General features: G+C 32.9%; 7 protein-coding genes and 1 non-coding gene across 8 annotated transcripts; 2 read left to right on the top strand and 6 right to left on the bottom strand.

Moving 5' to 3' along the window:
- Nucleotides 1-301: 301 nt before the first annotated feature.
- On the bottom strand, nt 302-8,084 carry PPL_04270 (tenascin C; the record flags this gene model as incomplete). The annotated part of the gene is made up of 10 exons (XM_020575177.1): nt 302-1,833; nt 1,901-2,371; nt 2,449-2,685; nt 2,752-3,252; nt 3,323-4,776; nt 4,847-4,955; nt 5,348-6,802; nt 6,900-7,364; nt 7,436-7,672; nt 7,736-8,084. The coding sequence occupies 10 exons, from the start codon at nt 8,082-8,084 to the stop codon at nt 302-304; spliced, it is 6,810 nt and encodes a 2,269-aa protein (XP_020434697.1).
- A 309-nt stretch (nt 8,085-8,393) lies between these two features.
- PPL_04269 (calcium-binding EGF-like domain-containing protein) lies at nt 8,394-10,196 on the bottom strand (the record flags this gene model as incomplete). The annotated part of the gene is made up of 1 exon (XM_020575176.1): nt 8,394-10,196. The coding sequence occupies one exon, from the start codon at nt 10,194-10,196 to the stop codon at nt 8,394-8,396; it is 1,803 nt and encodes a 600-aa protein (XP_020434696.1).
- A 130-nt stretch (nt 10,197-10,326) lies between these two features.
- On the bottom strand, nt 10,327-13,207 carry PPL_04268 (uncharacterized protein; the record flags this gene model as incomplete). The annotated part of the gene is made up of 6 exons (XM_020575175.1): nt 10,327-10,438; nt 10,510-10,750; nt 10,828-11,358; nt 11,424-12,068; nt 12,135-12,952; nt 13,023-13,207. 6 exons carry the CDS (start codon nt 13,205-13,207, stop codon nt 10,327-10,329), a joined length of 2,532 nt encoding a protein of 843 aa, XP_020434695.1.
- A 228-nt stretch (nt 13,208-13,435) lies between these two features.
- On the bottom strand, nt 13,436-15,590 carry PPL_04267 (Pumilio RNA-binding region-containing protein; the record flags this gene model as incomplete). Its single annotated transcript, XM_020575174.1, has 5 exons — nt 13,436-13,641; nt 13,727-13,992; nt 14,068-14,190; nt 14,302-15,104; nt 15,192-15,590. 5 exons carry the CDS (start codon nt 15,588-15,590, stop codon nt 13,436-13,438), a joined length of 1,797 nt encoding a protein of 598 aa, XP_020434694.1.
- A 381-nt stretch (nt 15,591-15,971) lies between these two features.
- PPL_04266 (DUF602 family protein) lies at nt 15,972-17,063 on the top strand (the record flags this gene model as incomplete). Its single annotated transcript, XM_020575173.1, has 4 exons — nt 15,972-15,996; nt 16,071-16,597; nt 16,678-16,978; nt 17,059-17,063. The coding sequence occupies 4 exons, from the start codon at nt 15,972-15,974 to the stop codon at nt 17,061-17,063; spliced, it is 858 nt and encodes a 285-aa protein (XP_020434693.1).
- A 32-nt stretch (nt 17,064-17,095) lies between these two features.
- On the top strand, nt 17,096-17,168 carry PPL_04265. Its single transcript has one exon. It is a non-coding gene; the product is annotated as a tRNA-Arg (tRNA).
- A 481-nt stretch (nt 17,169-17,649) lies between these two features.
- On the bottom strand, nt 17,650-22,111 carry PPL_04264 (TMF1-like protein; the record flags this gene model as incomplete). Its single annotated transcript, XM_020575172.1, has 8 exons — nt 17,650-17,909; nt 17,977-19,852; nt 19,897-20,516; nt 20,601-20,720; nt 21,183-21,410; nt 21,510-21,770; nt 21,940-21,984; nt 22,048-22,111. The coding sequence occupies 8 exons, from the start codon at nt 22,109-22,111 to the stop codon at nt 17,650-17,652; spliced, it is 3,474 nt and encodes a 1,157-aa protein (XP_020434692.1).
- Nucleotides 22,112-22,750: 639 nt separating this feature from the next.
- catA (catalase) lies at nt 22,751-24,501 on the bottom strand (the record flags this gene model as incomplete). Its single annotated transcript, XM_020575171.1, has 4 exons — nt 22,751-22,791; nt 22,860-23,866; nt 23,959-24,016; nt 24,117-24,501. The coding sequence occupies 4 exons, from the start codon at nt 24,499-24,501 to the stop codon at nt 22,751-22,753; spliced, it is 1,491 nt and encodes a 496-aa protein (XP_020434691.1).
- Between the last annotated feature and the right edge of the window lie 901 nt (nt 24,502-25,402).

Genomic DNA, 25,402 nt, shown 5'->3' with positions numbered 1-25,402 from the left:
TTCTCTATTGCAAAATCAAAAAAGATTTGTCTCATTGATTTTAGATGAAATTAATCAATTTTATGATTGTCACGAAATGGTACGCACAAAAATAAAAAAAAAACTGTAAATAGGATATAAGGTCGAAAATTTGATGGCGAAAAAAATCGGTAGGTGTTTAAATGGGTCGACCCCCCATTTTTTAAATTTTCAACGAATCTACAAAAAAAATCTGAAAATGAGATCTGTTTTTTTTTTATTATTTTACAAACGGTTTTTTTTTTCGGTGCTCATATATTTTTTTGGTTTTTGTTAATTTATTCTATTTCCTCGATTTTCCACCGATTGAATTCAATTTGATGGATGCTAACTTGAATTGATATCTGAATTTCTTTTTGAAAAGAATACCAACAGTGATAAGACATGCAAGTCCACCAACGACAGAACAAACAATGATCACTGGAAGTCTCCATTTCTTGTCATCATTGGAACCACATTCTTCGGGGTTGTCATCGTCTTGAATCAAAAGTGATCCGAAATTTGGATCAACAATTGCATCGTTGTCAAAATGTTCAATTGTGATTGCTGTCAAGATGTTTAGGTTATTCGGATACAGCGAGTTAATTTGTTTGACAGAGTCATCGGTCGAATTGATCATCGAAACTTTACTGTTACGGATTCTTCCATCGACAACCATTCGATCAGAATAATATGCTTGAAGAATTCCATTTCCTTGGTTGATTTCCATCATTCTTAGTGATGATTCTGTGTTGGATGATGTGTCACCAATTCCAGATTGTTGTGTTTGACATCCTTGTTGAACTTGGAGTTGTGCTTGTGTCAAGAATAATACTTGAAGTGAATTAAGTTTATCACTGAATGTCCAGTTGTAAAGATGAACTTGATATTTGACGGAATTCGCTGGAATACTGAAGATATCACCTGCAAAATTGTATTCAGTGTCATTGACAAACATTTGCATGATGATATCAACTTGGAGTTTGTCATCGTTCTTGAATCTTCCAGAATATGTGTATGAATTGTTGGTTTGTTGAACATCGAACCATTTGATGTCTTTGATGAAATATTGTTTCACAGTATCTCCAAGATCTGTTATTTCACGAATCTCCGTGATATTGACGTTGAATGTGATATCTTTCTTTGTTGTTCCAAGTTCGACACTTGTGGTATTGTCAACGACTGTTGGTGGATTAACAGGAGTTGTTGTTTTTGATACTATCTTGCTGCAATCCATTCCAATCCATCCTTCATTGCATTCACACACTCCAGTTGCAATATTACATTTTCCATTTGAACTACATTTGTTGCAATCACTTGGAATCAAATACATGAATGCATTTTTCTGATCGAATTGATTGGCAACATTCACTCTAACTGAAAGTAATTCGGTAGAACTGATATTCGAGCTGAATTTACATGTAATTTGTGATCCAATTAGGTTGATCGTTGGATTTTCACAAGTCTGGTTTCCAATTGTGACACTGAGATTGAAACTTCCGAAATTATCTCCAACAATCGTCACAGTATCTGGCTTTAAATAAACAGTTGATGAGCATGATGTTATTGAAGGTGGTGAAAATACTAAGTCTCTGGTTATTTTAGCATTGTATTGTTGAATTGTGAAATTCGATGTTCCATATCCTGGTGGTGAATCAACAATCAATCGGTATGGATCGAAATTGTTGTCCATCAATGAGATTTGCGATGGAACACCTCCAACTGAAATATTGAGAATATTTTCATTGGCAAAGTTGATTGGTGCTAAAAATTGACCTGTGATTGTCAATTTACCTCCAAGGAATCTGAGTGGTGTATATGTTGTTGGTGATGGTTCTGATATTTAAAAAAATTAATAAAATGTTGAAAATCAATATAAAGTAAAATATTGAATACTACATACCAATCATAAAGAATTTTGATAAAGAAACATCTCCATTGACTGAAACATTGAGTGGTCCAGTTCTGGCACTCAGTGGAACTTTGAATGAAATGTTTGTATAGTTTGATGATGTTGCTTTGATTGGTTGTGCTGTGATTCCTTGAATATTAATTAAATCGTTGGATGATCCAAAATAATTTCCATAGATTTGACAAGTCAGTGAACTTTGATCGAGAACTAGGTTAACAATGGATGGCGATGGGAATTTCATTTGAATGACATTGGAAAATCCTTGACCAACAAGTTGGAATGTTACTTTTCCTGTAAGCTTAGGTGGTTTGAAAGTTCCAGAGCTTGAACTAGTGATTGTGATTGGATATGTGGTACCATTAAGTTTGGCAACCAAAGTCTGATCACCAAATAACAATCCATTGATTGTTGATGTTACCTCTGGGTCAAGAATATCAGATGGTGTGATTGAAATAATTGGATCTACAGATTTTGTAAAAATAAATTTGGTTAATTTAAAATGAATATAAATTAAATATATTTAATAATATGATATTTACTCCAAACTCTGTTGATTGATACATTGAATGCTGGTGTTCCAATAAATACTGGTCCATTTGTTACGAGAGTATTCAATGTGAATGAACAAATTTGGAGAGTTGGAGGGCAGGAAATGGATGACGGAATACCACTACCAACTTTGATTGTGAATCCGGGTAGTTGAGAGTATAATTTAAATGAACTTCCAAGTATTGTCACAGATCTTCCATTTTGTTCCAAATCTGATACTACGAAATCTATTAATAGAAGTAATTTAGTTAGAAATATTATAATATATTTTTAAAAATAGAATATCAAAATACCTGTGAATGTAACAGATGCCGTGTTAGAATTTCCTGCAATGGTCTTTCCTTTCACTTGTATATCGTAGGTTCCATTGTTAGGTGATATACCAACAGTACATGTAAATGAGGTTGTATCTGGGCTTAGTGTAATACCAGAGCATTCTACACCATTTGGGAATGTTACTTTTGAGTTCGCGTCTATATTTTTACTAAATCTGTAACCATTTACAGTAATTTCTCCACCATCTCTAGGTAAAACATTAGGTGAAATTGAAGTAATATAAAATGTTGTAAGATCAAGAGGGAAAACAGTGGAATTTCCTGCGGCTGTAGTCAAAAAGAAATTTGGATATATATGTTGTAATGCAGAGGATGTAAATATTCCAGTAACTGTGATTGGACTGACGCTGGTGAAAGAAATGTCGAAAGAATCACATCTAATAGGACTTACAAATCCAGTTCCAGTAATAGAAATAGTTAATCCTGTAGTGTTAACAACAACATTATTGATAACCGGAGCTGAAAATATGATTTATTTTAACATTATTAATAAAATGATTAAAATTGATATCTTTGTTTAAATACATACTTTGATAGATTATATTATAATTAAAAGAAGTTCTGTAACCTATTTTCTCCAAATACACTACCAAAGATAGCTTATTATATCCACTAGGAGCTTGGAAAGATATACTTGCACCTGAATAACTTAAAGTTGATTGCAAAACAATGTTTGGTTGTGCTGTGATTGTTACTGGAGTATCTTTCCATCCATAGTTGGAGAGCATTTTGATTGTAGTAGGTCCACCTTGAATTGGCACAGAGGCTGTAGCGGTAGCATTGAATGTCGGAGTCTGTACTCCAAAGACTACAAGAAGTGGTAGTTTATTTTGGCTTGTGGGTGTTGTCATTTGGTTGCTGCCAGTAAAGGAATATTGAGCACCTGATCCTGCAACTAGTTCAAACGCTGTTTGTAATGGTTGTTGATTATAGTAGTAGATATTATTTACATAGGTAACAGCAGACCAAATTGAAAAGTTGGGATTGTTATTGGTGAAAACTGTATTTATAAAGTTGAGGGTTTGAGTATTATTAATCTGAGCAATATAACCATTCTCGTTGAGCAATTTGTATGTTGTACTCATTGTAAGAGCATCTGAATATGTCACTGGGAAAGGAAGATAGGCATAGTGCAGTGAGGTTGAAGGCTCCAAAACTGCTGGTCTTCGTACATAATATTCAATATTTATGTCTGGACAAGAGAATAACATTGGAAGTATATCTACTCCAACAACTAATGAAATGGATTGAGCATTAGATGATGGTATTGTCATTAGTGGTCCACCGTTTATAGAGAGCATACAACCACTTAGGAAATTGAAAGAATTTCCAATTATTGTACAATAGGTATTCCCTACTCCAAGTGCTGGTATTCTAATTGCTTGAACCTGAGGATTGTTGTAGGAATATGAATAGGTTGCATTCACACCGTTCGTACTAATTACAATGGGAAAAGACATTCCACCTATAGAATATTGGGGCGAAATTGAACAATAGTAAGAGTTACCGTTGGTGGTGTCGATATAACATGTATAACCATTGATATATATTATTCTAGATCCTGTATCCAAAAATGGGAAAGTTATTACGAATGACTGTGAACCAGGTTCTTGCTGACTGATCATATGATAGTCTGCTGGCTCAAACTCTATGATTAGTTGGAATTTATCGGTTGGAGAAGCAGGTCTCCAACGTACATATGAACTTCCGCCCTGCACTGTAACTATATCCAAAGCGAGATAAGGAGTTGATAAATTCATATTTCCGGCGAAATCACCACAGTACTTCAGACAACGCTCTGGAAAAGTTTGGTAGAAAGGCTGTCCTCTGGTGGTTCCATTCAACCAACCATACTCCATCTGCAATCCATCGAGTGCTTTTGCATTGAGCCATACAGTTGAATATGTATCTGGGGTTATTTGTGAAATGAAATTATCTAATATAAATTTAGATTCGGCCGAATCTTCTAATTGTAAGATATGACTAGATTTATTATTTTAATATGAATAAACTATAGTTTTTATTTTCAAGCGTAAACTATTTTCAAACTTACCCATTAAGTACTCCGAGTGATTGTTTAGAAAAAGCTATTGCCTCATCGAAGGTGTAGGTATTGGTAGCAAATGTATATGAATGTCCGTTTGCAGGATTTACAATTCCAACTACAACATTTTTAATTAATAATATAGATATAAAAGATATAATAAAAAATAAAGATAAATTATACATAACAGATAGAGAGAATATATATATATATATATTATAATAGTTTTATATGGAGTTATAACTTTATGTTTTAAATGAATTATATTTGTACAAAAATATAAAAACCAAAAGCCACCGCTAGTGATCAAAAAACAAAAACAATAGATTTTGATTTTAATCGGTGCAACCATTGATCAACTGGTGGTTCGATTTTTTTTTCTGATTTTTATTTTTATCGAGATTTTTTTTTTAAACACCAACTTTTGTAAAGTCATAAATTTAAAAGTGGGTCCTTAATAATACACATTAAAAAATACAATTTATTTTTTGCTCATTCTTGTTAATTTACTTGTAACTATTTTGTATTGTACATGATATTTCTTCTTTAACACTAAAAATACAGTGATTACTATAGCGAGTGCACCGACTACGCTTGCAATGACGATTACTGGTAGTAACCATTTACGCTCTTCTGACGAACCACATCTGTTGTCGTTGTTCTCATTGATTGCAAGCAGAGCACCAAAGTTCGGGTCGATGACAGTGGTGTTCTCGAAATTTTGTATACTAATCGACATGAGCTGGTTTACTAGGTCCGGTGAGGTTTCTTTGAGTTCTTTGTAAGCGATATCGTTGGGATCGGTCATATAGACATTGGCGCGTACCAGTCGTCCATCTGATAACATTCTGTCGGAGAAGTATGCTGACATCATAGTGGTTCCCGTGTACATTTGCATTCTTCTAACAGAGTTGTCGACATTCGATTGTTGTTGTGGTGCTACACTACATTCACTCGCAGTCGTTTGTGAAAGGAATAGCATTAGTAGAATATTCAAACGGTCTTTGAAATTCCAATTGGAAATCGATATTTTATATTTCAAAGAATTCTCTTTCATCTCCATAATGTCTCCCATGAAATTGTAGGTGGAATCCTGATTGAATACTGTAATGTTGACTTGAATTGCAAATAGATTGTCCGAGACTACACCATTATAGCTGTAGAAACTTCCGTTGCTCGGAGTGGCGAGAATCCAGTTTATCTTGTCAAAGGTATATCGATTCACTATTGAGTTGTCTGGCGCAACCTCTCTCAACTCGGTAATGGTAATCTTTATGTTATCTACTTCTTGAATGTTGGATGTTATCTTATCGATGGAAGGTTTGATAAACTTTGAGTCTTTATCTACTTTCATATCACAGTTCATTCCTGCCCATCCTTCTAAACAGTTACATTCTCCAGTTGAATTTTGACAATGGCCATTGACACCACAATCTGGACATTTAACTTCGGCTTCATACATAAACAGATCGAGTGTTACACTCTCACCGTTCAATGTAATATTGACAGACATTGCATTGTCAACATTTCCTCCAGCAGTGGACTGTAGATAACAAACCATTTCTTTTGGTGTTGGTACCTGTGGATTGGTACATTCTCTATTTCCAATGGTAACATTGGTTCCTTGCTCGAAACCATCACCGAAAATAGTAACTAAGCCAGAATTGTTGACCATTCTAGAAGATACACTGTATATTTCCATCTTATAATAAACATCATATTGTACCTCTGTTCCTAGGGAATTGATTTTCAAAGATTTCAAACCATGACCAGGTGGTGCTACACATGAGATTGTGTATGGATTATACAAAGTTCCAATCCTTGTGATATTTATACATGGTTCTGAACCAATTGTTATGTCTAAAACATTATTTCCATCATTTGATTGAGGAGATAAAAAGTAACCATTTATATACACCAGTCCTCCTTCAAGTGGGATTCTAGATACTTTTGTTACATTTGGTTCTGTTTGTTTGTAAATAAATTAACAAATTGTACAGAAATTGAATAAATTGTAATTATATTTACTTACTGATTCCCAGAGAATAGCTAACTGATTTACCAACTACCGAAAGTGTAATTTTACCACTTTTAGAATCTAAAGGAAGTGTAAAGTTGATTCTAGAGTATTCGACTTGATCTGTAGATAGTTGTAAAGTGGTTGATAACAATCCAGTTATGGTTGGTAAATTTGGGTTGTTTTCAAAATCTCTAAAATAGTTTCCAGTAATCACCAATAGTCCACTGTTATCCAAAGTTACTGTATAAATTTCTGGAGGCGGGTATGTTACAATTATTGTATTGGATGGTGACAAAAAGGTGTTGAATATACTGACTGTTGCAGAACCAACTACTTTTGGGAAGTTTGATATTTGAATCACAGATGAATTGATATACTGTACATTTAATTGGATCGTACCACCATACAATACTGTAGCTTGTGTAGTTGGATTGATAAATAGTCCATTTAATACAATTACAGAATCTGATGTTACTGTTGTATTTGATAATGAATAAATTAAAGGAGCTAAAAGATAAAACATTTTAATTAGATAACAAATTTCTTTCTATTCTCTTTCTCATATATTAAATACATACTCCAAGTTTTAGTAGGATTGGAATAAACTGCCAATTGACTACTCGATTTAATATAGAAATTGTTATTTGCGCTGCCAGGAGCAATTGAAAAACTACAATAGGTTTGATTGACACAATTCACTCCACTTTGAGTGACACCACCAAGAGATATAGTCCAACCAGAATCATATAATTTAAAGTTGGTACCAATCAACTCGACATTAAAATAGTTTTGTTTAACATTTGTTACAGTAAAATCTATTTATAATTACATATTAATAAATATTTAATTTTTTTATTTATTTAATTTTTATTACTTACTTAGTAAACTTAGAGTTAGAGAGGGATACTCTGTATAATTGATTTTAGCAGTAAGACCAACATATTCTTTAGTTACATTTGGAACTACAGTGGTCATCAGCGTGGTACTCTTTACAACGTTGTTTGTTGTTTGTAAAGAGATAAGTCCGATTGCATCATGAAAATAAAACAATGTGCTTAATTCTGCCGAAGTAAAAATACCTCCTTGAATCGATATTATTCCACCTTCTAGTGGTAGTTGTGTAGGGGTGATACTAGCAAAATTAATTTGACAATTAACATTATTAAATAATAATAATAATAATAAAGTACAAAGAATAATAAAAATTAAAGATTTATCTTTAAACATTTTTCAATTATTTATTTGTGTTGTTATTTTTTTTTTTTGAAAAAAGTAACATAACATCGATTTTAAAAATGATCAGTCATGACTAGTTGATTTTTATTAATAAATCCACCCCTTATTATTTTTGGATATTCGTCTTATTTAGAAATCAGCGAAAGTGCTAAAAAAAAAACTTTTCGAGAATGGGCAAAAAAGTTTTGAAGAAAATGGTGGTTAGGTTAACACAAAAAAATTAAACATTATAATTATTATAATACATGATAAAAAATAATATTATTTCTTTAAATTTTAATTAATAATTATTGTTATTGTTTAATGATCCTTTCGACTTCCAAAAACTTTCTTCATTTTTATAGTCTGAACCATTATATTATATTTGTATTTCTTTTTCAAAACGATTGTTGCTGTGATGGCTATGGCAACTCCACCTACCACACAGACTGTGACAATGACGGGTATTCTCCATTTATTCTCGGAATCAGGACATTGGGAGTCGGATTGGATGAGCAACGATCCAAAGTTGGGATCGATTGTAACGTTGTGATCGAATTTACCAACGGAAATAGCCGTAAGGATATTTAGATTTTCGGTTTTGTTTCCAAGTGCAATCACAGAAGGATCGTCCAATGGAAGGTTCTTTACGGAGCTACGTATAACTCTGCCATCGACAAGCATACGATCCGAGAAGTAAGCTGTCAAAATACCACTGCCTTGCTGCACCTCAAGCCTTCTCAGTGATTTCTCGGTATCTACAGTTTCACCAGTAATCTCTGAGTTGACACAGTCAGATTCCGATCTTATAGGCATTTGCGAGAGGAACAATATTTGAATGGAATTGATTTTGTCTACGAATGTCCAATTAGAAACTGTGACCTGATATTTAACAGAGTTTGCATCTACCGTGAAGATATCACCGTAAAAGTTGTATTCTTTCTGCTCTGTGAATACTTGCATTGAGATATCTACTTGTAGCTGTGGATCGTCGCTGAATCTTCCAGAAAAAGTATAAGTATTGTTTATCTCTGTCGAATGGAACCACTTGATGTCCTTGAGGAAAACCTGTTTTTGAATGACACCCAAGTCATTGACTTCACGAATCTCTGTAATACTAACATTGAACAAAATGTTCTTTTGAAGTGAACCAAGTTCGACTTGAGTTGTATTCTCCATTGGCTTTGGAGAATCTACTGGTATTTCCGCTAGTTTGTTGTTACATGTCGCACCAATATAACCAGAGTTACAGTTGCAAACACCAAGTTTGGTATCACAGACACCGTGCTCACAGTTTGGACAAGTTGTCGACCGAGCAAGGTAGATGAACGAGTACGACGAAGATGAAAATCCATTGGCAGTCACATTGACCAACAAAGATTTGGTTTTCGACATATCTACATCCGATTGGAATCTACAGACAATGGTGACACCCTTCGATGCTACAGGGTTGGTACATTCCGATCCACCAATATTTACAGCTAGCTGAACATTGACGAAACCACTACCAAATATAGTGACATCAGCTGGCTCCTGGTAATAAGTAGATGAGACTTTATCTATAACAGGTTTTTCATATTGAGCAGTGTATATTATATTCGAACTTCCACTTCCATAAGCAAATGTTAAATTAATATTTCCGTAGCCTGCTGGTCCGTCGTTACATATCAAAGTATAAGGATTCATATTGGATCCAACCATTCTAATACTGGTACACTTTGATTTGTCAAAATAGATATCCAATATCTTCTCTTGTCTATATGATGTTGGTGCTAAATAATATCCATAGATGGTCACCGGACCACCCATAACTTTGAGTGGACGCACCAGTGTAATATACGGACTAATATCCAACCAGACTTCGTTTGATTTCTGATCACCAATAACAACTGATAGATTACCTGATCTCATTTGCATGTTTGCCTTGAAAAAAATGTTGCCGTCGTCATAAGATGTCGTAGCCAAAAGTGTAGGAACTGAATATACACCTTCATCTATTAAAATGGAGCTATTGCTTGGACCGAAATGCAATCCTGTGACGGCAACGGTTGCAGTGAATCCGGATTGTGGATTCATATTAACATTACAATTGGCAGTATTGATTTGAGGTGGTCTATAGGACATCATAACACTACTACTTATTAATGTCAAATCACCACCGTTTTGTACCTGGAGTGGGACGTTCTTTCCAACTCCCAACACTGGATAGAAGGTGTATACAGATTCCGAAACTTTAGAAATATTGGTCATATAATTATGGTTTAACGATATTCTCCAATACGTTAGATAATCCATGAATTGAGTCGTGATCATGATGTTTTGATTTGGATCTAAAATAGTTGAATTTACTGATAATATTTGAGGTACTATAATAATATTAATAGTTTGAAATATAAATATTAATATATTTAATCTATTTAATCATTATATTCTTTACTTACACCAATTTTGGTTAGATTGATAAGTGAAGAAACCACCTTTAGATTTAATTTCGAAAAACCCATTTGTACAATTAGAACTAAAAGTAATTTCAACATTTTCATCATCAATCATATTCACCAAACTGGGAATACCTGCACCAACGGAGAACTTCCAATTCGGGTGATATAAACTAAAGTATGAACCGGTTAATTTGACTACCATACCACCAGATTTATCTATTTTAGTTATTTCAAATTCTATAATAAAGAAAAAAAATCATTTGTTTTAGAACATTATAAATAATATTTTTGTAAAATAGTTTTTCTAACCATACCCTGATATGAAAATTGTCTTTGTGTTTCTACTCTTTCACTACCGAGTACAACAACGATACTGAATAAAAGCGTTGAACTGTGTGGGGGTAGTGTGCATTGAATCTTATCTGAGGATACATTTACAATGGTACAGTTTTGGTTTGATTCCTTCACCAACACATAGACCGGTGGGAGAGGGATGGTAGGTGGAACCGTATAGTTTTTAACGAATCCATTACCAGTTATTTCAACTAGACCTCCATCCAATGATAAGGCTGAAGGACTAAATCCATCGATCCAAATCGGTGAAAACTCCAATGAATTTGAAGTTTGTCCATCTACGGTTACATTGATATAGTATTTCGATTGTTTTGGTTGTAATGATATAAACTGACAAACAATTTTCTGTTGGGGGACCAATAAATAGTCTATAATTACACATGGAAAACCTCCAACCGATCGGGTAGTTTGCGATAATCCCAGATCTACTCCAGTAATAGTGAGGTTTCCAGGTAGAGCTCCGGTTGATGAAATATCTGTGATTGTTGGTCCTATTTTTTCAATAATAAATTAATAACTATATTTTAATCTCTTCTAAAAATCTATTATCATTTACCATTGTAACTAAAAGCATAATTAAATTGACCGTTGAAAGGATTAATGTTTTGGTCCATTGACACCTTGATTGTAGATGGAATATTTTTACCAGTTCCAGCAGGAACTACTATTTGGAGTCTTCTATCATAGGTAATAGTACCAGTAGAAGTCGACGTCGGCAACTTAATTGAAATTTTTCCACCTGGCAAACCATTATTTGAAAGCATACTTAGAGTCAAAACACCACCGATAGTTGGTACTGTGCCAACTTGAATAGATGTATCAATTTGAGGCTTTTGCACACCATATGCAACGATCGTAGGATATTTAAGAGCTGGATTCAGTGCTGAGCCAATTGTTTGGTTCATAAAAAGATCATAAAAGAAACATGTAGTTCCTCCAGATGAGATGATTGGTATCTCTGAGGGGCCACCAATTGAAGTATTGTAGTAGCTGAAGCCTGATCCTGAAGCATACTGGATGTTTGTCCATATTCTAAAAAAAGAAGGAACAAAATAATTTTTAATAAAAGTAACCAATTCCTCTGTATTTATATATGCCAAGTAACCATTTGAATTTAATAATGTTGACTGTGTTGAAGCTGTTACTGCATCTTGGTAAAGCATTTCAATTGGATTGTAAGCATAAAGCAATCCATTTTTAACTAAATAAAAACAATGTGTTAAATGATTTAGAAAATGATTATATTTAGCAATTAATAAATACATACTAAATGAAGGTCTATTTACATAAATGTAGTTGGTGTCAGATAAAATAACTGGTCTGAGTATAGATGGAGCTGTTATCATATTAATAGTCATCCTATTTGGAGTGTTGGATGTATCTGTAAGAATGTTAACGGTAACACCTCCAATATTTAATGTGCTTGTTGAAATTGCTTGAAAATTTAGACCAAAAACCGACAACTGAGGGCCTGACTGTTGAAAGGATTGGAAATAGGGTGAATTGAAATAATAGAAATAGTTACTATTACTTCCTCCTGTAATAGCGATTGTGATTTTCACCTTTCCTGTATAACTCGATGGTTTGGGAACTAGAGTGCATCGTACCTTTCTATCGGTGTCCGATAAGACAGTAATCTGAGTACATGGAACCTGTCCAAAACTAAAAGAAAAGCTGACTGTAAAAGTACCTCTCCAACTTGCGAATTGAGAGATTTCAAAATCCTGACTATTATAATCGAGATAGCCAAAGATTGGTATAGCACTATTGTCAGGTCCAAACTCCAAAATAACCATCTGTGGTTCATTACTGTTTACTACAAACCAATCGTTGTTTGGGTTGAAAATAATTCCTGGTGTACCGGTTAATGAAGAGTTGTAACCTTGGAAATTTCCACAATAACTAAAGCATCGCTCTGGGAATGTCTGATAGAACGGTTGGTTTCTCATAACTCCGTTGTTCCAACCCCATTGATTACCATAGGTATCTAACTTTGAAGCTCCAAGCCAGAAACTGGTGGCTGATACAGGAATAGAGGTTTTAATATAATCCATTTCTTCTTTAGACTCGATCGTTAGAATATATCTAAAAAGTAGTACTTTTGGATTAATATAAAATCGCAGTTTACAAACAAGTAAATGTAAATTCAACCTACCCTTTGTAACCGTCTGAACTTCTTGAAAGACCCTGAGCAACAGCGTCTTGGTATGAATAGGTTCCATCTAAGATCAAATATGAATTTAAGACTCCATTAGCAGCATTAGCTGGTATAGATATTTCTGTATATATGTATTTGAAAAATAATAAAAATGTGAATAAAATGTATAATTTATTATACATTTTATATTTGTTTTTCGACTTTATAAGATTCAGACCCGATCTATTTATTTTTATTTAGGGTCTTTTTTTGATCAAAATTAAAACAAGAGTTGCAAAATAAAAAAAGGTTTTTTTTCATAAAAAAATTGGATTTTTTAAAGATCTGTGCACCTTTTTGATCAACAGTGCCATCACGCTAGTGCAAAAATATGTTCGTTGGTTGTTGAAAAAAAAATTTTTTAATTTAATTTATTTGGTTATTTTTTTTTGCTTGGGTGGTGCTCTGACCAAGTTTTTCAAATTATTCTTCTTGATAATGGCATCGGCTTCCTTTTGTTGTGCCTCTGGCAAATTGAAAATCATATCCTTTAACACATAGGCTAAATTATTATCTTGAAGTTTAGAGTATTCAATGATGTTATCCTTTACTTTTGCAAACATATTGACTGCGAAATCTATATAGATAGATAGTAGATTGATTAAAAAGTAAAATGGTTAGTGATTAAATTTTTTTCAGTTGGTTCAAATAATAATACATACCAGAATTCTTTATATAATCGTTTTTGAATAATGTTTGGACATTTGGACCGTGTTGCTTTAAAAGTTCGACATTCGATGTAATCTGATCGAGGATTCTGTTGGTCAAGATGATCTTGTTACCGGTGGCTTCCTTTAATGTTAAATTCAAAACTCTAGCACCCCACATTGAACTAAACATTTGTTCTGTATAATTCGAGCACAAATCAATCAATTTTGGTGAAACGAAATCCAATAATTCCTTTCTTCTTAATTCTTGTGTCTTTTTACTGAAAAAAATAAATAATTATATATTATATTAATAAATATTTATCTTTTTTTTCTATTTTTCTTTTTATACATACCCAACTGGTGTTTCAACACCATCGACATTCTTTAAATTTGGTTTCATAAGACCGATTTGATATTGTGAGAAATATCTTGGGCTGTATGGTTGTAAGATATGAAGAATCCATAAATGTCCATATCTGAATGAATAGATAATAAAATAGGATAAAATTATATTAGTTTAAATTACTTTTTTTTTTTTTTTTTTTTTTTTTTTTTTTGGAAATTAATTTTCTGTTTAAAGTTCTTACTTGGAAGATGCCAATTCAGGTAATTTAGGAAGGAGTTCACCTAGGAGTGCTTTGGTTACGTAGAGGGTATCGTCAGTAACATCGAGGATACGGATGAGTGGAAGACAACTGTGCTCCTCGTTGGCAACCTTCTCGACGAATCCCTTGAGTGATTTGATGATTGTCTTTCTGGTTTTGGCAGATCCATAGCTGACTGCGTAGTAGGCGGCAAGAGCACCATCCTTGGTATGCACCATTGGCAGTACGATCTCAGAGAGTGTCTCTGCCATGTCAATGCTGTTCTGTGGTGTCGAGTACTCAAAGAAGATCACCAAGAGACGTTGAATCAGTGTGTACTGAACCAACATGTCACCTTTGCCCTTGGTGGAGAGCAACTTGGTCAAGATCTTTGAGAGATTCTTGATGATCGATTCCTTCTTGTTGGGGTGAGCGGCAAGCAGTTGTTCCAAGGTACGAGCTTCCTTTGACTTGAAAAGCTTGTATTCGTCGCTGTAGAACTCCTCGATGATCGATGTCTTTTGGATCTTGTCGGCCAACTCTGAATAGATGTACTCTACGATTTGAGCAGACTCACGATTACTCACGAGCTTAACAATGCTTCCATAGAATGCAGAGATAATAGCGTTTCTCTGCTCTTTGTTTCCGTATTTCAACATCTTCAAAACCAAAAAACGACCGTACTGACTTGCAGACAATCTCATTTCCTCTCCACTCAACTCCTTATATATTTGTTTTCTCTGTTGGTCATTACCATACTTTAATAGGGTTTGTACAACTCTAGAACCATCGTGTTTAACAACAATCTTTGGGATATTAATGATTATTAAAATTAGTTTAAATTTGATGAAATTACATAACATATCTATATTTTATTTGAACATTCAACTTACCTCTTTAATTTTACCTTGAATCTTTTCAAAGAGTTGAGCAGCCAGTGGTTCTCTTTCTTCTTTTTTCAAGTTTACACGCTTTAGTTGTTCCCAAATGAGCTTGGCTTGATATACAGTCTCATAGGAAGTGTCGAATTTTGATTTCTTTACTAACTTTTCTTCACGTTTCTCTGCTCTTGTCTTTCTTGGTGTCTTTTCTTTATCTGATTTCTGTTTCTTCTTATCGGATGGACCATCTTCTCCATCTTCTTCGTCTTCTCCTTGTTCTTCATCATCATCTCCACCGTCTTCTCCATCATAATCTTCAGCATCCTCCTCGTCTAATTGATCATCTTCCTCTTCGTAGACCTCTTCCTCTTCTTCCTCTTGTTTTCTCTTATTATTAATCTTTGGTACCATCTCTGTCTAACAATTTATAAATATGATCAAATTCGCCAAACAAAATATAATAATTATTTTTAATTTTTTTGTTAAATTTTGTCGATTATTTTTTTATTAATTCAAAACAAAAAATTTTAAATACAAAAAACGAACGAATTGAAAGAACCGAAGTTCTGCAAATTGGATTTATTAAATTTTTTAAAAATTAAATATTTCATCAATATATTGATATTAACTGTTATATTATATTGATTTATTTGTTTGAATTTTTGTTGTATCAAACAAATAATTCATATGTAATCGATTCAAAAAATATAAAGTTTTTACAATTTGTTTTATTCTTAAAAATTTTGAAATTTATTAAATCTATTTATATTATTATTATTTAGAGTAAATAAAATGGGTAATGACGGTGGATCTATAGGTATGTTGTTCTTTTCATAGGTTGTTGTTATTTGTTATTATTAATAATAATATTATTATTATTTATTATTATAGCAAAAAGAGAAGATTTGGTAAAACATCCAAAGAAGATCGAAAAAGTTAATCTAAATGATTTGGATGAGAATAGATGGTTTAAATGCACTTTGTTACAAGATGATCTGGTGGATCCTATAGTTGTCGATGACTATGGTAATTTGTTTAATAAGGCAAACGTTATACAAGCATTACTAGATGGTACTCTCTCTAGCAATGCTACACTCTCACACATTCGTACTTTGAAATCAGTGTACACAGTACACTTTGCAGAGAATCCCGCTCGAAAGAATAAAGATTTCAATAAAAATACACATCTATCAACATCACCTTGGTATTGCCCTGTATCGACAGTCGAAATCAAAGGTCATCAACAGAGATTCATTGCACTGAAACCATGTGGACATGTATTTGCAGAGAAAGCTCTGAAAGAGGTTAAAGAAGACAAACAATGTTTATTATGTACGAAAGAATATAAACCATCTGATATTATCCTTCTGAACCCATCCAACGAAGAACTTATAGAAATTAAATTAAGATTAAAAGAAGTAATTATTGATATATTTTCATTTATATATTGTATTTTAATTAATATATTAATAATTATTTGTTTATTTACATAAAATAGGAAAAGAATTCAAAATCATCCAAAAAGTCAAAGAAATCAATAGATAAATCAAAAGATAAAGAATCAGTAGTGGCACCAGCATTGACATCGACAACATCAACAACATCAACATCAACATCAACATCAACATCAACATCAACATCAGTATCAACAAGTTCTCTTCCAACCAAATCACAAAGTAGTAAAAAAAGACAATCGACAGAAGACAATCAATTAAATGAAACATCAAGTTTCACAAAAAAGACAATAGAACAGGCAAAGGAATTAACAAACAAAAAGATGAAATCAGATACATTCTCAAGTATTTTTCAAAAGCAATAAACGCATTAAACAGATCCACAGAATACTTTTAGATATTTTCCAAAAACATTTTTATAATAGCATAAATATGGAAATGTCTTACATTTCCAACATGACAGGCCGATTAGCTCAGTTGGAAGAGCGACAGCCTTCTAAGCTGTAGGTCGCGGGTTCGAGCCCCTCATTGGTCGAAATCTTTTAAAGATCCCTTTCCCGCATGCGGAGGTACATAAAAATTATTAAAAAAAAGATTTTAATATGATTGGAATCTAAATCCTTCCAACTACGTGCCACCACTTTATACTGTTGTTCATCAACACGCAACTACTGTTAAATCTATTCTATCTTAATGCTACTCAACTTATTAATTAATAATAACTATAAACAATATTAATAATAATATTTTATTGGCTATTTCTCACGGCTTGTGTGAGAATGTATATAAAACACGAACTAGCAGGTTAATATCAATACCTGCAATTTGTTGACTGATCATGAGACAACAAATGATAAATTTGTTCAAATTATTTTTCAAACTCAAAAAACGATTGATCAATAATAGAAAGATACTAGTTTATATATATTAAATCAATTTGAAAATGTTTGTATTTTTTAAAGATTAGAAAAGCAAAAAAAAAACGATAGCATATTTATTAATGAAATCGGCTAAAATTATTTATTTATTAACTTCTTTTGTGATTCTATTTGAACAAGTAACTCATTAATTTGAGTCTTATACAATTCTTTCATATCAATTATATCCATCTTTAATTCGTTTACAGCTTCTTCTTTTTCACCGAGCATTTCCAATGCGGTACTGTATCTCTTTTGCATATCGTTGATCTCTGATCTAATATTTTTAAATTCTTTTGACTCTAATAAAAGTTGTTCGTTTGAAGTTGTCAACTTTATAAGCTCTTCTTCTAGTTTTTCTAAAAATAAAAATATAAAAGTTAGATAGAATATGTTTTAAAATTAATTAATTAATTATTTAGTTACTCTTTAAAGTTTCAGACGATTGAAGCTTCGATTGTAATATTGCAATTTCACCATCTTTTTGATTGATGTTGGAGTTATAGAATTCCATTGGTAATGAAGAGTTGGTGTTTCCAGATTGTGATTGTTGTTGCTGTTGAAGTTGAATGAAATCCAATTGACTCGAGTTCTTTCTCAATCCATAGAGCTTTGAAGGTGTATGCTCATATGATTGATTCAATGGTGATCGTTTTTCCTCTTCCTTTCGCTCTCTCTCCATCTCTCTCTCTTTCTGTCGTAACTCTTCTGCTTCTCTATTGTCTTTGTATGACTTTTCCAACTTATCTTCATAGTTGCTCAGTTGTTTCTGAAGTTGTTGATTAGATTGTTGAAGTTTCTCCAGTTGTCCAACCAACTCTTTCTGCTTACTATCCAATTCCTTTGATTTGTTTCTCTCTGTAGTCAAATCAGTCTGTGTCAATTTCACATTGTTTCTCTCCTTCTTCAACTCAATCTCCAACTGATTGGTTCTCGCTGTAATCTCTTCAAGCTCTTCCAATCCTTCTTTTTCATTTTGTATTGCTTGTTCAGTTGTTAACTTTGCTTCTTTCAGTTGTTGCTGTAGACTTTTCTCGAGTGCCTCCCAAGTCTGTTGTCGTGCATCATTGGCATTCTGCAGTGCTTCGATCTGCTTGATCAGTGGTCTGGTTGTATCGGGAATAGATGCACCCAGCTGGTCATTTCTCATCTCTGCTTCTCTACATCGATTGTTAAGATGTTGAATCTCCTTGTTAAGCTCCTCCTCTTTCCAAACAGCACGCTCATTCATCCTTTGAATCGATGCTTTTTGTTCTTGGACGACCATCTCCAGAGTTTCCTCTCTCTTTGCCATCTCCTTTCTCTCCTCCCTAAAAGCAGCAATCATCTCCTCCTTCACACGTCCTCTAGCCTCTTCAATCTGTCTACTGAATCTATCTTGTTCTTGAGCCTGTTGCTTTGTCATCTCTGATATATCTTTCCATGCTTTCTCCAGTGCATTCTGAAGTTCTGTCACTTGTTTCGACGCCTTCTCGGCAACAATATCTTTCTCCTCGTACTTCTTTGTTGTCATCTCAGTGACCTCCTTCATTGTAAGCAGTGTATCGTGATATTTCCTATCAGTCTCTTCCAAGTCTTTCAGTCTATCTTGCTTGGTCGCCAGTAGATCCTCGGTAGACTTGATTCTCTCGGTCATCATTTGAATGGTTTCATCTTGTTCCTTGTTGGATGCCCTCAGCTTCTTGATGATATTCTCCAGTTGTAGTACTTTGTGTGAGAGATTAGTACCTTCTGTCATCAACTGATTGATCTGATCGTCCTTCTCTTTGATGGTAGTGGCGAGTTGCTCAGACATGACAGCACCACTCTTGTGCGAATCTCTCTCTTTCTGTGCAGCCAACAGTTTCTTTTCCATCTGTGCTATTCTCCTTGAGAACTCCTCCTTTAGATTCTCGATATCCTCTTTCTTCTGATCCGAATTTAGCTTTCCTATATCAACCAACAACTGATCTATTGTCTTTTGTAACTTTGCACCATGAGATGATAGATTCTGACACTGCTTCTCACGCTCTACCACTATTCTATCTTTCTCTTGATTGACAATCATTAATGCTGATAATTTACTCTCTGTTTCTAATAACTTTTGTTTCAATTCATTCAACTCTTTAACATTTAAATTATTATCTATTTGTACTTGTTGTTGTTGTTGTTGTTGTTGTTGTTGTTGTTGTTGTTGTTGTTGAGGCTGTTGTTGTCTATCTTCTTTTACTTCTTCTCGTTGCTGTTGTTGTTGTTGATGATTATCTTCAACTTTTTCCAATTCTTTTACTTTCTCTATTTCTTTCTCTTTTCTACTTTTATACTACTATCTATAACTATTGACTCTTTACTATCTATTTTATCTACATTATTATCAATACCATTATCACTAGGTATATCATTACTATTATTATCGATTGGTCTGGTTGCTATAACTTCATCTGGTATGTCTAAATCATCATCACCAAATGAAGCATTACTAATATCAAGTTGCTCATCCATCATAAATTTTGATGAAATATGTGATGTATTATTAATGTTATTGTTATTACTACTATTGTCGTTGGTTTCATTGGTGTCTTCATCTTTAACGGTGAATAATGGCTTATTATTTTCATCGCTATCATCAGAATCATCATTTGTATTGCTCTCAGTCGTTGCAGTGATGACATTCTTTCTGGAGAATATAGGTGATACATCTAAACTTGTGGTTGTTTGTTTCTGTGGTGACGTTGAAGATGATGCTGATGTTGATGCACTCTCTATCTTTTTATCAGTAGGATTAGGTGACAATATATTACTATTATTGTTATTATTATTATTATTTACTTTTTGTGGTGTTGTTGTTGTAGATGTAGTTGTCTTTTGTTGTTGCTGTTGTTGTGGAGTGCTTGTAGTTTGTTGAGTGAATGAGTATCCAAAATAAGAAGATGGTGATGATGATAGCGGAACTGTATCTGTATTACCATTATTAGCCTGATCTGTATCTAAATTAATTATTATCAAATTGAAAATAAGTAAGCACTTAAATAGTAATAATAACTATCTAACTATAGCTATTTACTACTTACCAGGTATACCAATTAAACCATCGATTGACTTTTCAACACTCTTACTTGCATTCTTCAATGCTTTGCCAATACCAGAGATATCTAAATATTTATTCATGTTCATCTTTTTTTCAATTTGTTCTTTTTAATTAAAAAAAAGAATGATAATGTACATAAATAGAATGAATGGTGAATGAATGAACACCAACACTTATATATAAATTACTATTATCTTGTTGTTTTTATCCAATAATGGAAAAAATAAATACTAAATAGTTTTTTCAAAATATTTGCTTTCTTTGCATGCAAAAATGGGAACTTTGAAAGTCAAATTATCATCATCAATAAAAAACAAATAGATTGAATTTGATTTTTTTATTTTATTTTATTTTATTTTATTAGTTTTTTTTTTTTTTTTTGAATCAAGTCAAAGTTATAATTTATTTATATTATTTTAAGATCGTTGGGTTTTGTTTGGTGATTGTTGTTGTTGTATTTGGTTGTTGAAATAAAATTAGCCGAATGTGATTGGAACATCCTTCTTTGAGCCGTTCAATGTTGCTGTGATCTTGGGGTGCGATAATGCAAACTGTTTGAATTCACTGAACGATAGTTTACCATCACCGTTGACATCGAGCGATGAGAATGCACCCTCTGCGAAAATCTGTGCCATGTCCTCTGAAAAGTTTTGAAGATCCTCTGGATTCAACTCGTCGTTGGTCTGGTAGGACAATGCCTTGAAACCACTGATCCAAGCTTGTTTGAACATCAATGAAAGTTCACTCTTTGAAATATATCCATTTCCATCGATATCATATGCCTTAAAAGATACTAAAGTATACAATCAATTGGTTAACTGATTAGTATCAATCATTCATTGTTTGTTTGTTTGTTTGTTGTTGTTGTTGTTGTTTTAGCTAAAACACTTACACTCTAACTTTTCATCGACAGTTCCTTTACATAACATTGAAAGACCACCAACAAACTCTTGGAGATCGACAGTATTATCTTTATTTACATCGAGAAGATCGAATAGACGATCTGGGAATGGTGTATTGTCGAGATTCTTTAGACCTGCTTGTTCCAAACGAACCAAACCTTGTCTGAATTGTTCACGATTCAATGGTTTCTTTCCACCTTCGCTCAACTCTGAAAACACTTCATATAATTTCTTTACTTCTACTTTGTCAACTATATATGTGGGTAATATTGTAAAAGTTAAAAATAGATTCCTTGAGGTGCAACGAAATAATTTTTTGTTTTTTTTTTTTGCAAATTTTTGTTTCACAGGTTTGTGATCAGCTTCACCACCTTAAATTTTAAGTGGAAGAGAAAGCCTCCTATTATTTAATATACATACAATTTGTTGATTCCTGTAATTTCTTTAAGGTATCTGGATCGAATTCTTTATTTAAGAAATGAAATATTAATATCTTCAATATTCATTATGATAAATAAAAATACATACTATATTTCTTGGCATTTGGGTTCTTTGATTTAGAGGATGAACCTTTAGCTTGTTTATTTCCCATTTTATATTAAAAAATAACCTTTTTTGTGTATAAATGAAAGATGATATATTCTATATATATTTATTTTGATTATTTAGTTGGTTGGTTGTTCTGTTTGTTTTTGTTTTTTTATCAACTAACTACTACAATTACTAACTGAACTGACTAACTGTTTAATTAAATTATTTACAAAAAAATTAAAATAAAAATAATAAAATTTTAAATCATCAAAGTTATTTTGATTTTTTGGTTGATTTAAAAAAAACAACAGCAAAAAACTTTTGGTTTTTTTTTGCGATTTTTTTTGAATTTTTTTAGTGGTGAGGCACTTACATCAAATTGTGTGATCGATTTTCAAAAAAAAAAAATGGTCATATATCACACAGATTTCTGATAATAATCAGAAATTCTAAGGGTATTCCTCATAACTTACTTTTTACATAAAACCATGTCATTATAAGGTAGGAACACACAATCTTGTTGACTAAGATCAAAAACATACACTGACTTGTCTCATTGCGGTCTTGCAATCCTTTTATGTTGAAAATTTTATGATATAACACCAGTATTTAATAAAAAACATAGATTTTTTTTATTATTATTTGTTTGTTTGATTTGATTTGATAAAATGTGTTTGTTTTTTTTTTTTAAATAGAATGTTTACAAGTTGGATTTAGCATTGGATTTAATTACATCGTTAACTAAAAAAAAAAAAAATATGATATTAGTATTTAAATAACTTTGTTTGAAAAAAATAAATAAAACTTACTATCAATACCAAGTCCTTTGGCAATTCTGGTACCATAGTCCTTGTCGGCTCTGTAGAAATTGTTGATGGCACGGAGTTGGATCTCACGAACGGATACACCCTTCATGTGTCCAACGATGTTGGAGACCAAACGAGACTTGGCACCCTCGTCCATTAAACGGTAGAGATCACCTGGTTGAACGAAATCGTCGTTTGGATGTTGATACTTTTGACGACCGACAACACCAGAGATGTTGTACTTGGCAATACCGGCCTCTGGGAGGACCTCTGGACCACCGAAGCTGTTTGGATGGTAGTTTGGACCCTTACCACCGTTACCGTTGACAGCCATCTGACCATCACGTTGGTAGTTCTTGAGACCACCCTTGACGGCGTATGGACAGTTGATTGGGATCTGTTGGTAGTTGACACCGAGACGGTGACGGTGGGTATCTGGGTATGAGAAGAGACGACCTTGGAGCATCTTGTCCAACGATGGTTCGATACCTGGAACTAAGTGGGATGGCGAGAAGGCAGCTTGCTCGACTTCGGCAAAGTAGTTCTCTGGGTTACGGTTCAAGACCATACGACCGATTGGGATCAATGGGTAGTCCTTGTGCGACCAGACCTTGGTGACATCGAATGGATCGAAACGGTATTTGAAAGCGTCGTCATACTCCATCAATTGGATGTAGACCTTCCAGGCTGGCTCACCACCGTTGGCAATGGTCTCAAAGAGATCACGGGTAGCAGAGTCTGGGTCGGAACCAGCGAGCTTACCGGCTTCCTCAGCATTCCAGTTTTGAATACCAGTCTCAGTCTTGAAGTGCAATTTAACCCAGTATTGCTTTCCTTGTTGGTTGACCCACTTCAAGGTGTGTGATGAGAAACCATCCATATGACGATAGGACTTTGGAGTACCTCTGTCAGAGAACAAAACTGTGAATTGGTGAGTTGATTCTGGTGTCAAACTAGCGAAATCCCAGAATGCATTTGGATCCTTCAAATTGGTTTGTGGATTACGCTTTCTATTAAATAATAACAATAGCAATAATAATAGTTTAATTAGTAAAGTTTGATTTGAAAAGTTAGGTGATAAAAAGACAATGAAGAAACTTACTGGGTGTGAATGAAATCTGGGAACTTTGATGGGTCACGAATGAAGAAGACTGGAGTGTCTATTTATATTTGTAGGTAAAAGTAAACAAAGTATTAGAATTGTTTATGTTTTGATTTGATTTGATTTGTATGTTATTTAAAAGGTGTTAAACTACTTACTGTTACCAACCATATCCCAGTTACCCTCCTCAGTGTAGAACTTAACAGCGAAACCACGTGGATCACGTTCAGAGTCAGCAGAACCCTTCTCACCACCGACAGTCGAGAAACGGGTAAAGATTGGAGTACGCTTTCCGACCTTATTCAAGAACTTTGCACGACACCACTTTGGGAGGTCAGCGTTGACAACCTCAAAGTAACCATGTGCACCAGCACCCTTGGCATGTACAACACGCTCTGGAATACGTTCACGGTCAAAGTGTGACAACTTGTCGATCAAGTGGAAGTCTTGAAGCAAGATTGGACCTGGGTTACCAGCGGTAATTGAGTTGAGATTGTTATCAACGGGTGCACCGTTTGATGTTGTTAAAATTGGTTGTGACATTCTATATATATCCTATCTATCTATATAATATTAACGTTAACTATTATATTAATATAAAAAAAAAGAAATATATGTATGTTTATAAAAAAAAAAGTTGAAATGAAATAAAAAAATAAAAAAAAGGTAAACTTGAGTGAAGGTCAATGGAACTGAACAGATGAATCTTAATCTTTTTTGGTTTTTTTTTATTTTTTAAATAAAAATTTAAAAAAAGTTATTTATTTACCCAATTACCTTGATATTTTATTTCAAAAAAAAGATATCTCTGAATCTTTGATTTAATCAATAATGAACAAATAAATATTAAATGTTATTGAAGAAAAGAAAAAGTTATTATTTGATTTAATTGAATTGAATAAAAAAAATGTGTGTTGTTCAATTGGAAATACACAGAAAGAATGTGTTAAATTTATGTTTAAAAAAATTTATGTATTTTATATTAAAGTGGTTTTTTTTTTTTTTTTCTTTTTTGATATTCTGTTGTAACATAAATTTATCATATTATAAACATTTTTATTTATTTTTTTATTCAGTTATTATGTCATGAAAATGATATATATATATAACTTTATGTTTTGCTTTTGCTCTTATTTATCAAACATAGAAATAAACACATATATTTAATTTTATAACTTTACATTACCTTTATAATAGATACAATGATTTAAAAAAAAATTAAAACTTTTTAATCACCTTTTATTTTATAATATCAAAAAAAAAACTTTAATTAAAAAATCTTTTTGCAGTCAGCATAGCATGTTATGTGTAAAAACAATCCCTAATTTGGTTTCGCATGTTGTTGAAATTGAATTAATTTTTTTTAAATTTCGCAATCAAATTTTGATTTTTGTTTAATTTGAAGTTCAATTTCATTTTGTTTATTTTTCAAAATCCTATACGT

The sequence above is a fragment of the Heterostelium album genome (assembly GCF_000004825.1).
Source record: "Heterostelium album PN500 unplaced genomic scaffold PPL_contig9, whole genome shotgun sequence".
NCBI lineage: Eukaryota > Evosea > Eumycetozoa > Acytosteliales > Acytosteliaceae > Heterostelium > Heterostelium album.
The sequence above is the reverse complement of the archived record's forward strand: the minus strand, read 5'-3'. Positions and strand labels throughout refer to the sequence as shown.